Below are 12,489 nucleotides of genomic sequence, written 5' to 3' on the forward strand. Positions count from 1 at the left end.
ATAAACTTCTTGAGTGACCTTGAGCCCAGTCAAGCCAAGCCCGATTTGCAAGAGTAAGGCACACGTGCAACTCCTGCTGACTTCAGCGAGAGTGGAGGACCCTTTGCACGTCTGCAAAACAGGTCCTCAGCTGCTTTTGTGACTCTGTTTCCTCATCTGGAAAATGGGGACAACCATACCAGACTCACAGGGCCGTCATGGGGCTTCCTCACTTAACGTCTGCGAGGCACTTCAAGGTCCCTGAATGGAAGACGCTGTAGGAGCTCAATGCATTTATTATCCCACACTGAAGCCTTCCCTTTCAGGATAAACTGCTCAAGGGTCCAGAAAGCACCTGGCTCTTCCCTGCCCCCCTGTGGGGAGGACGGGGCCCTGGCACATGCACATGGCAAGTGGCAAAGGCCCATGAGAATTATGGCCGAGTTCCCAGGCATGGACTAGGCCGTTGGCTCCTTTTTACAAGCCTTCATGATTATTACCACCTATTTCTTTTTACATTCCTGCCAAAATCCCAACATTAATCTCCCTCGCTCCCGCAAGGCAAAACATGGGTAATTGGATTTATATGGCTTAGAAATTTGTTAGATTTAAAAAAAAAAAAAATGTATATACACACTAAATATATAAACAAATAAATAAATAATGACGGGAGGGAAGGCACTGCCCTGCTGTGACGTATCCTGGGGGATGGGTAACAGCAGGCTGGCTTAAACCGAAACCCCATTAATCTTAGCTATCTCCAGCCACCACCTTTCCCTCCTGTCCTCCGGCTAGTTGTGTTGATTACTTGGGTCTGATTTAAGAACTCTCGCCTTCTCGGAGCACTGAACTTTACAAGCTTCCCGTTGTGCACTGCCATTCAAGCTTCAAGCCCTCCTTTCTACTCTCTTTTCCTTTCTTTCTCTTCCACTCTTCCCTCTACTTTCCTGCCTCTCTCTCCTTCCAATCCTCCCCTTCTCTTTCTTGCTTGGTCCCTTTCTCCATTTCCCCAGCTCCCTCACTGGGACACAAAGGAAGCCCCTCCACCACACACAATCCCTTTTTAGATCCTTGCTGTATAAACAGCAGGAAAAGAGAAACCTGGATTTCCTCATAGGGAGGGAGAAACCATGAAAGATCCTTCTCCTGCTTAGCTGGAGTCTCCACCCTTCATGGGGCAATTCAAAGGGTCTTAGGGCTTTGTCTAAGTGGGGAAATTGACTAGACTGAGGCATAAGGATTGTTGAGGAATAAGCAATAAGGGTTGAGGAAGTATTCCAGAACAGCTCCCTGCATTGACCCGCTGTCCCAGAATAAAAGTGATTTTATTCCAGAATAAATTACTGTACTCTAGAAGTACACTGATGATTCTGGAATAAAGGCACTTTTACTAACAGAGTGTCAACCCAGTGAGCTATTCCAGAATATTTTATTCAACAATGGCTATGCTAGTCAATTTCTCCATGTAAACAAGCCATTACCCAGGGCTCCTTCCAGCACAAACTGGAAGCAAGCAGCACCCTATTCTGCAATGGACATTTAGCTGCAGGTAATCCACAACATGTTTAGGCAATGGCCATTTTGCACCTTGTTAATCCGATCCCTGCTTCAAGGTATGAGCTGTATCCTGCAAAGGGCAGAACTAAAACTCCGTCCTTCTTCTATATGCAGCACTGCCCAGATGAGGAGAGGACTAGAAAGAGAACCTCATTTCATCAGACAGTCCAGACTAACAGCTGTACTCCTCTTCAGCGGGTATAACGCAGAGCGGGATGGCTATTGCAAAAAATGATTTCCACCACCATTTGTCCAACTACTTAAACAAATTTATTTTCATGGGACTCAATGCCCGTTTGTGTTTGCTTTCCTCACATATTCTAACGAACAAGTTGGCTGGGGGGAATGTTCATGTAATCAGCCAGTTTTAAGCAAATATTATTATATTAGCATTACTCATGCACCAGAGCCCTGTTTCGCTAGGTGCTGTATGAACGCAGAACCCAAAGATGGTCCTTGCCTCAAGGAGTTTACAGTCTACAGGAGAATATGAATGGAAAACAAATATACAATTAGTATTTGTGAGTATTGGCACTGGAGATCTAACCATTGAGAGTTATGGCTTATCCCACCAGGGAACAGAAAACATGAGATTTACGTGTCCTATTAAATCAGCTTGAACGTCAAATATCCCACAACAAACTGCTCACAACAGACAAAGAATTATTGGCAGGAATTATTTGGTGAATTGTTTTGCATGAATAAAATTGGAGAAAAACTGCACTCCACCCACAGATAACTGGCAAAAAGGGTGGGGGGGGGAGAGGTGAAATTCACTGAATTAGTTATTCCTTATGAATTGTCTCCTTGACTATAGTATCTAGATTATCATTTAAAATAATACATGTGGCTGTTGTATGAGGTATCCTTACTTCAGGGTTGAGGGAAAACCAAATAAATTCAGGAAATGGAAAAAAAATCGAGATTCAAAAGACAAACTATGAAAGAAGGTAGTGGAACCAAGAAAGGCTTCAGAAGATGGAAATTGGAACAGCAAGGGTTCTGTTGGGCCCCGATTTCCTTTTGTGGCGTTAACTCCTAAGCCCTTTCCAGAAACAAAGACTAGAGCTCTAGGAACCATGCATATGTCCAGACAAACGCAGCTATTACCATCTTCAGTCCAGGGGAGTTTATTGTGCCTGCAGAAGATTTAGTGTATTCCACAGCAAAGGGATTACAAAAAATCTATTCTGAACCTCTGTAACTGAATATTGCTGCTTCCAACTATTTCAGATGAATAAAGCTCAAGTGTCAAGTGTTTGGAGCTGTGTGTGGCTGCTGGCTTTTCACTAGCAAGAAATACAGGAACCTTGCTAGAACTTAAATCGTATTCCTCGTAGAACAGCAAACAACTCTTGCTCTTTCTTTTCTATGAAGCCAGAAGAGATCTGCTGCATTATGCAAAGCAGATTTTAACGCAAAGACTGTTGTTCCAGTTTTCTGGTTGCAATTTCACTGACTCCAGGTCTCCACTCACCCACTTCCTCCTCCTGTCTATTGTATTCTACCCAACCCCCTGGACAATGTTCAGACAAAGAGAGCAGGTCTGATCTGGTATCCAGGGCAGCCAGTGGGAAAGCACCCCTTGTCTTCATGGTGCAGCATTAGGCCCAGAGAGGGGTGTTGGCAGAATCAGTGGCTAAACTTTATTGAGGAATATGTTCCAAAGGCCTGAACTAAAGCTGAATTCATTGGGGCCCAGATGCTCAAAGGTACTTAGGTGCCTAAATTGGGACCTAAGGGTCTTGCCATTGACTGCAATAGATGTTGGATCAGATCCCGAGTGAATTAGAGCCACTGACTTCAGTGGGAAGTTTTCCCGAGTGTAAAACCAGAGCGCCTGATTCTGGATTAAGATGTGAGTAAGGATGGCAGAGCCTGGCCCCCAGTGAGGACTTTGGGATTTTGCCCACAGTGTGTAAGACTCTTTAGCATCTGTCAGGAGCCATAGAAACATTAGACATTCCTCTCATTGCTACCTCTCGCGCTTCCTCCCCTAACATTAGAGATGGAACCTAGCTGCAAAGTGTGAATGAGAATTTCAAACACTCCACAGTGCATGAGTCCAGGGGGCTGGGTACGGGCAGTACCTTTCAGCTGCAGTTCTGTAATAGCACTTGTCTCGATGCAACAGGTTGGCACAGAGGGGAACTCTCCTTCACCCCCATGCCCTTTCTCCAACACCCAGACAATGGCTCTGATATTACAGTTAAATTAGTGGGCACTGTAATTATACCTATCACGAACAGATAAGACAAGTTAAATACCAGCTACCTAGGGGGAAATTATTATGCCAACGAGGAGGAACCAAATGCCAGAACCCATGGCTGTAATTTCATTGACTCGCCAATTACAGCTCCTACATGCAGGGAGCTCTACCTTGGAAATGGCAGGTATATATTTAGCTGCTTTGGGAAACTTTTTGGGGGAGTAAGAGGGGCAGAGACAGAGCAGGGCCTCGTTAATCTGGCCTTCATTAATCCCCATGCTTTTCGCATTGGCACACAAAAAGCAGCAGGCAGCACAGATTTAATAGCAGTGACGTTGCTGCTGTGCAAATTTTTTGCTCTATCTAGGACTTTTCATCCATATAGCCCAGTGGTGGCGAGTGTCATTAGCCCCATTTTACAGCTGGGGAAACTGAGGCACAGAGGCGGACAGTAGTTTGCCTAAGATTAATGGCAGAACCAGGAATAAATCCCAGGTCACCCGCCCCCCAGACCAGTGCCCAAATCCATTGGTCCATATTGCCTGTTTGAAGTAGTCTTATATTACCAAACCTCATCATGTGCTAGGAAATAGGCTTCAGTAGTGTATTGTACAAAACAATGAAGCACTGTCAGAAATAATGAAAACTATAATAGCAAAAAATAAACAAAGGAACCGTGTCTCATGATGTTTTATCCTGGTGTTTGCTTTTTAACTGGGTTCATTCAGATACTCACTAAGTTGTGAAATTCAGTGAATCACAAAGTCTTCCGTGTGAATTGGCAAGGATCTATTGTTTCTTTAGTTTTCAAATGACGAAGGGTTGTGGAGGCAAAGGTTTCACTGGGAGTGAATGGGGCAGAAATCTGACTTTTAAACTTTCCTTTAAATATGGGAACAATTCAGCATTGTGCGTCTGTATTTTTTGTTAAATAAAAATGCTTGGTGCTTATGTGTCGTGCATTTCATCCAAGGATCTCAGAGCATTTTATAACTGTTAAGGAATTACTTTGCATAACCTCCTCTAGGAACTAGGTGCTGTGAGCCCCATTTTACAGATGGGGAAACTGATGCATGGAGAGGTAAAGGAACCTTCCCAATCTCATAGCACAGCAAGTCAGTGGCAGAGACAGAAACAGAACTCAAGCATTCTGTCTCTCCGCTGTTACAGTGCTTACTAGAGCACACTTTCTTTGCCTTCATAAATGGGCTATTATTTCTTAATAATAATAATAAGAAATATTATTTCTTTATTCCTATAAAGCCTTGAATATTCTGCTGTTGCTTTATGTCTTTATGTGACGAGACTTGACCCAGCTCAGTTAGATGGGACTTTTGAGGTAGCACCACTGCAGGACCTCAGTTTCTGTGCGGTCTGTGCGTGGTCAGAGTGCATGTCATTACTTTGGAGAGAACTTCTTTGTCACTAAGGGCTGCCAATACCAGAGCGGTGCAGGGACGGACTGCTAAAGTCAATAAGCTAGATAAATTGCCATTATTGTGGTAAATGTTAAAGTCAAATAAGAATGGGAATCTACCATAAACCACACTGCATTGCTTATCTTGCCAGCAAACCAGCCTTTTATAATAGACACCAGTACAGTTCAATCGGTATTTGGATGGGATAACTCCAGGGAGTACCTGGGTACTACAGGTAGAAATGTTGGTAATTCAGTAGGTGGCACTCGCTCCAGCATGGGGGTGGGATACACTGTGTGACTGGAAATGGGGTTTCAGATGAGATATACAACTGCGGCCCTGAGCACATGGTTATTCAAGATTCCACAGCACTTTCCACAAGAATGGGAACATTACCCCTTGCGTCCTGACCAAATTCCAACTAGGTAATAAAATTCTTACTTTTAGTTTCAAGCAAATTTGTGGATTTTCCTTTCCTGTTCTCACTGCTATGTGGTGATCATTTCTGTGGGCTACTAAACAGCTACTGTGCTTCACACCAGAAGTGGCTGCATTTCAGCAGTTGGTAACGCATTGGCTGTTTGTTTGATTTTATCCATAGTGTATAGACCGACTGCAAACCACTTGGAGTTTCTTTGAGATGCAAAGTGTTTAAATGTACTAAGGGAATTGTTTGTTCTTAAAACAAAACAGCAAGTTATCCATTAAAATATGAGAATGGTTTTACAGACATGATCTAAAGTGACACTGGAAGCTGCCAGTAGATGGAGCCATAGATTATGCAAGGGATCTCTAGGAAGAAAAAGCAGAGAGAGAGATTCAGGAGCAGGGGAGCACTAAGCTATTGCTTGTCTGTATGGAATCTTCATTTGCCCCCCCAGAAAAGCCAGAAGTCCTGCTCTCCATTGTAGATCTCATTTCTTCTATTACCCTGGTCGCTTTTTCAGCACTGTATGCATTTAAAGGACTGATCCAGAGTGGTGATGAGCTTCCATAAGTCCATTAAAGCCAACAGGGAGTTGCAGGTGCTCTGCACCTCTCAGCATCAGGCCTTTCTGCATTATCATTTTAAAAGGGACCTTCTGGGTGAAAACTAAAAAGTGCATTTTCAGGGCTTACAGGAATACATGAGCTGGCATCTCTGGACCCTGGTTTGTGAAACTGCTGGAAGGCCCTACAAGTCCTCTCGTTACTGGAAAAAGAAACCTCTCACTTCTCTTTTAAAGCATCAGTCTCCTAACTGGATAGCTGTCAATGCCACCTCCCTCCACAATCTGGGTGTGGACTCTGCATATCATGCCAGGATCACATCAGAGACTGTGCACGCTGGAGGACTACTGCAAGTTGGCATCAATACCTAATGCAGTGAGTCTCCGAAGTCTGTTTTAAGGGCATCACTGCTTTCCTGTCCCATGGGGGAAGGACGTTCTAAAATCTGAATGGCATGCATCCCACTGCACTGTCTTCTGGGATACTGCAGCCTGTTGCATGGTGAAGCCACAAATCAATGTCAGATGCATCCCAATGCACCCCCTCCCTGAAACTGCATCTCAGTATCACATGCATCCCTGATACCCTGTCTCCAGCAAGATATTGCGGTCTGCTGTTCAGGGCTGCTGCAAATCAGCACCAGCTGCATCCTTGATATATCGTCTCCCGCAGGATATTGCAGCCTGCTCAGTGCTGATGCAAATCATTTCCCACTACATCCCTGATACACCATATCCCTGCAAAACGCCGCAGCCCGCTGCACGGCTGCCGGTGCCACATCTCAGGTAAGGACCAACGCCATGCCACATTATCTGAGGGAAGCGGAAGGTTCACTTTAAAGATGAATTGCACGTGTCTGTCTCAGAGAGCCGGATTGAGCTGCAATAGCTGCTTTCAGCAATGAAGGCCCTGGCAGTCTAGGATTGTTCCTACCGTCAGTGGCGTTCTCCCGTGTGATGGCAATAACCCAGCTCCAGAGAGCGCTAAGGCTGTGCTTTCCAACACACGTACTGATCATTCTGCGCAGTGGAGCCCTGGGAAGGGAAGTGGCACCATGGTGGAGCACAGCAGGGAGCCCTGGCTTTGATAGCCTCCCAGGGCCCCCGTTAGACAAACCATTCCCTGAGAGGTCCACTGGGTTAAGCTGATTAATGAAGAGCCGGTGGGCACGATGGGCTAGCATAGACACTGCTAGGGGGTCCTGAATCTTCATTAGCTCACTGAGCAGCTAATTGTCTTCTAGGGGCTGGCACCCAGGCGACAGGGAAAACATTCAAAAGGGAGCCTGGCAAGGCCAGCTGGAAGTGGGGCTGGCAGGAGCCTGGCAAGCAGTTATCATGGAAAGGCATGAGGAGAGCGGCACACAATTCCTGTGGCTGGGCTCCCAGCGATACCACCACCAAAGCAAGTGCAAGGGGCTGACAGGGAAGTGGCTCACTGCAACGAGAGTGGCTGGGGATAGAAGGGTGGAAAGGGCAGAGTGTGGAAATGGGGAAAGTGGAGAAGAGGCATGCGGTGACAAAGAGACAGGGGATAAAGAGGGGGAGGTTGAAGAGACGGAGAGACAGAGGGCAAAAAAAAAAAAAGATGAAAAGAGCGAGAGACTGATAAAGGCTGAAAAGCCCAACAGCTATGGGGCTGGATTCTTCCCAACCATTCCCGTTCCCAAGGCCAGCTGCCGCAAGTGCCAGCCTCACAGCAGGCAACCAGGCCAGAGCCTCAAAAAGTAGATCAAAGTTGGCCCTCTGGTGGTGGAAATCATTGACTGCATCCGAGACAGCATCAAATCATATGGATCCCTAAAATTTAAGTTATTAGACCAAGAGGTATGTTCCCAGTGGTTTAAAACCAAGAACCCTAAAAGAAAATGGCTTTACATTTTGAACATATGATCCTCTCCCTGTTAGATTTGCAGCCCTAACATCACAGCACTTTGCTAGGGCATGAGAACCTGAAAGTTTACTAACTAGTCTGCCTCCGTTTTCCAGGCTGGGAGAAATTCAGAAAACCACCAAGCAGCATCCAGGGTGAAAGGACAATGAGATTTTTAACCATCTTAGGTTAATTATCTCAGAGGCTATATTATTGGGAGCAAAACGGAAATTGTGCCTTTTGCTTTTTAACCTGCGTCCCTTTAATCACAAATTGTAAACCATCCTGGCTTGGGCTGGGCAGACCTCAGGGAGAATCTGACCCTGAAGATGATAGAGCATAAAAGGGAGCTGTGGTGGTGGACTCTAACTGGCCTGCAGAAAGTATGTTTATTTCAGAGCCAGAGGGTTGAGCACTGGAGTCTTGAGTTCTAACCCAGGTCCTAACTCCAATTCCCCTATGTATGACTGTATGGGTGGCACTTTGCCTCTGGATTTCTGTTCTGTTTGTTCTTTCTTCTCAGAAGAGTATGTGCGGGCTCATTAGCTAATTTTGGGAATGAGCTTTTGGAAAGGGGCAGTGGTGTTGCGGGTCCTGTTTTAACAAGGCCACTGTCTGAATGGCAGGGTGTGATATGTCCATCTCCCTCCGGGGGCCCCTCTGCCCATGAAGCAGGGAGATGACAGACCAGGAAGCAGATAGGTAAATGGGGCAAAGCCCCCATTAAACGGGCAGGGCTTATCAGTCACTCTTCTCGGAAACTCAGCCCCACCACCCCATTATGCTCTGAACTCAGCATCCTTTTGGTAATGACCCCCCAGCATGGGGCATCAGCTGGGATAGAACCCTAGGCCCTTCAGCATCTCTGCTGCCTAAACTTAAAGGCGGAAATGCCAGCTGGCAATCGTAGTAGGCTCTTATCCCCTATGTGGGTCAGCTGCTAGAGGAGGATATGATGACACACTTAGCCTGCATGTTGCTCCCCCTTGTGCCAGTTTGGGAGGAAGAATTGCTTACTGGAGCCCTGCCGTTCTTGGTGTATGGAAGGAAGCAGGCGGGCTAGTGTGGTGGAGCGGTATCACAGACTATTTGGCATTCGAGACGGGGCAGGAGAATACAAAGTTCTTAGGACCTGTTTGTTTAAGATCCATACGCAAAATCCACACCCCACCACGGACACTTCATGCCGCACGGAAAAACACTGGACCTGTCTATCTGACCACAGATAGCATTTACTGAACTGGCTGTCTCTGCTGTGCCGAAACCACGCGCCCACAGCACACCGGGCACACCTGTAACTCGCCGAGGAAAGGCAAAGGGATGCTCTACTGTACTGCCTCGTGTAGAAGCGGCCCATCTGCATATAAGTTGCCTGCATTTCTTTTGCAGCAAACAGCGTAAGGTAAAACATCCATCAGAATTCATAAGATGCACCCCCGGAGTAAAAGATTGATTTGATATTAACAGATGTGTGCAGAGAATATAAAGTGATCAAGGCAAAATACTGACATCTCCGGAGGCATCACAGCCCTGGAAACCGGTTAGGAATGCAGACTGGCATAGATACACAGGCAATACAGAGCCCTGATACTCACCCCACCTCGCCTCCCACACACATACACACAACTTTAGGAAGAGAACTGGAGTGTCAGCCAGCGCAAGCTCACTGTCTGCCACCTAAACCCAATTGCCAGCTCACTGTCTGGCACCAGCGTTCTCCTGCCAGCTCCACTGTGACACCGCCCAGCACCCACGTTTCACTGCAACCCCCCCACCTGGCACCCACGCCCCAGTGCCGAAGAAACAACAGAACGTCCCCTCTTCGTTCCTTTAGATGCCCTGGCACTCTATGCAGAGACACCCCCGTCACCGTGTCAGCAACCCCCACTCCCAGCTCACGGGGCCCCAGCTCCGAAGCCCCTGACTCAGCATCGTATGTTCTTCCCTGACTCGGGGGTCTCACCCCACCCCATTCACGACAAACCCTCTCAACCTGTTTTTACAGGAGAAACAGTCAGAGCCAAGGCTTAGCCCGGTTGCCATGTGGCATCGAAAGCCCCTGGCTCCGCAGACTGGTTCCACTCCAACACGGCCCCTCCTGGCATGCACCTGGGGCCGGAGCACCCACAGAGCGACGCCCCTGTAAATACCCAGAGAAAAAAAACATCTGCTCCTACCTGAGGGTGGCACTCTCCCCTTGTCTGACGGTCACGTTGTCCATAGCTTTGGGGAAGGTGGCATCTCCGCTGCGCACGGGCACTCCTGCGGGCACAAGGAAGAGCAGCCTGAGACAGAGGACGACGAGGCACCTCCAGGGCACGACTAAGCACCCGCCGACCCCCATCCTGGGCAGCAGGGACTTTCCAAAAGGCCAGAAACACACCCGACAAGGCAACCAGGAGAAACGGGGGGGAAACCAGGCAAACAGGGTGGGAGCGCAGGGCAGGCACGGAGCTCCTCGGAGATTAGCAGCGCCCCTGGCAATCCAGCCTCGGAGAACCGAGCATCCGGAGGGAGTCCCCAGTATTCCTTGGGCGAGGGAGGAGGAAGGGAGCACCGGGGGGGCGGAGGAAGAGGAGGAGGGAAGGTGCCGAGCGAGAGATGAAGGTCACGGATCTCTCTCTGCTCCAGACGCTACTTTAAGATTCAGCTGGGCACGCGCTGCGGAGATCTGGCCTCAAAAGTTTATCACCCGAGGAGGACGCGTGAGGCTCTCCGGCAAGACAGGGAGGGGTGGCTGTCAAAACCGGGCTGGTGCCGGGCAGGAGCGGGCCCGGGGGGGTGGGAAGAAAAGGGAGGAGGAGGAAAAAATAAAGAAAAGCCACCAAAAAACTGCTTCTGTCGCAAGATCAAAACTTCCCTGCGGAGCAGCGGAGTCTGGTGCCAGCGGCTGTCGCACAGCGCAAGGCAAAGCCAGGCTGGCGCGCTCCAGCCGCCCGGGCTCGGCTGCGATCTCCGGCGGGCGCGGGGCGCGGGGAAGGAGCCCGGCTGGCCCCGGCTCTGCTCAGCGAGGGCAGGACGCAGCGGCCGGCGGGAGGCGAGAGGCGCGCAGGAGAGGCGCGCAGGAGCCGGCGGCTGCCCCCACTTTCAGCAGCCCAGCTGCGCGCTCCCTCCCGGCCGGGAGCATCGCCTCGGAGCTCGCCCGCCCGGGCGCTGCCTTCCCGGGGTTGTCATGGCAGCGACTCCATCACTGACCAGCGCCCGGGCTCCGGCCCCGCCACACTGAGCCGCGCGCGCGGAGCTGCTGCGGGGCTCTCCCACTTTAACCCTGCCCGCGCCGGGCTGCCTGGTGCGGTGCAAGCGCTAGGCGCCGGCTGGCTCTGGGCTCCCGCAGAGGCGGCATCACTGAGCCAGGGGACCACCAGCCTCTTCCACCCCCGTTAACCATCGCAGCGCCAGGCATAGCAGCTGGGAGGGGGGGGGCGAGGGGGGGTGAGAGAGAGAGAGTGTGTGTAATTAAACCATTCCTGCAGCTGCAGCAGGGACCCCCCTGAGACGAATAAATCTCCCACCCTGCAGGCATCAGCGCTGGCTGCTGGGTTTACAGTAGGGCACCACACAACTATGAGACCCAGGCTGTCCCCGCTCCTACATAAGTCACCCCAGTTTAGGCAGCTGGTGGGCTGGGACCACGCCCGTGCTGTATTGTCTCGCGGTTTCCTTGTGCTCTGTCAGGATCCATCTGTTGTCTCTAGTTTTCTATTTTGATTGCACAGGGACCGGCTTTTCTTTCTGTTTGTACAGCGCCTAGCACCATGGGGTCCTGGTCCATGTCTGAAGCTGCTAGGTGCAACCACAATACAAATAAATAATAGCCTGTTACCAAGCGCCTGCTCGGCTTCTCCCACACCCCTGGTATCTTCTGCTTCCTCCCTCTCCATGGCCCCAGGTGGCCTCCAGCATCCCTCCTGCATACCCTGCCTGTGCCCCAAGCACCCCATTTCCTCTCTGCCTCCCCCAGGCATACAGCCCCCAGCCCTGGCCCCCCTGGCCTCGCCTACCCCACACATACGGTGCACCTGAATGCAGATCCCCCTAGCCCCCCCTGTCATGTAAGCACAGGGCTCCCCTTGCCATGCCTTCCCCTTCGCCATCCAAGCAAGTTCTTCCCTTTGTGCTGCCAGGCACTGACCCAAAGCTCAGGGCTTTTCATCCACCCCTCGTGGCCCACTACAGAGTGCCCTCTGCCATTATCATCAACCAGCCTGTGCCAAAGATCACCCAGCATGCACACAGGGCTCAGAGAGCCCCCTGCATGGCACCTGTTCCACAAGGCCCAAGATAGCTCAGCTCAGACCCCCTGCCAACAGGCTGCTGACCAGGTGATGTTTTAATTGCCTGCCTGCAAAATTAACCCCTGCCGAGCAGACTCTCCTGTGGCAAGCTCTCTGTTAACACCTGTTAGATTTCTCCCTCTGATGGAACCCACTGGGTCAGCGGTCAGATGGCGCATCTGAGGATGTG

The 12,489-nt window shown here is 49.7% G+C and overlaps 1 protein-coding gene across 7 annotated transcripts in view; it reads right to left on the bottom strand.

The window, feature by feature from the left end:
• Positions 1 to 11,919, bottom strand: part of OPCML (opioid binding protein/cell adhesion molecule like) — a 334,176-nt gene extending 322,257 nt beyond the window's left edge. For all 7 annotated transcript variants that reach the window (XM_054005489.1, XM_054005487.1, XM_054005488.1 and 4 more), the window contains exon 1: positions 10,203 to 11,919. In XM_054005489.1, the coding sequence (XP_053861464.1) occupies positions 10,203 to 10,369 (167 nt within the window). In that variant the 5' untranslated portion in view covers positions 10,370 to 11,919. The remainder of the gene's footprint in view (positions 1 to 10,202) is intronic.
• Positions 11,920 to 12,489: the final 570 nt, after the last annotated feature.

Source organism: Malaclemys terrapin, chromosome 15 (genome assembly GCF_027887155.1).
Source record: "Malaclemys terrapin pileata isolate rMalTer1 chromosome 15, rMalTer1.hap1, whole genome shotgun sequence".
In the NCBI taxonomy this organism is placed as follows: domain Eukaryota; kingdom Metazoa; phylum Chordata; order Testudines; family Emydidae; genus Malaclemys; species Malaclemys terrapin.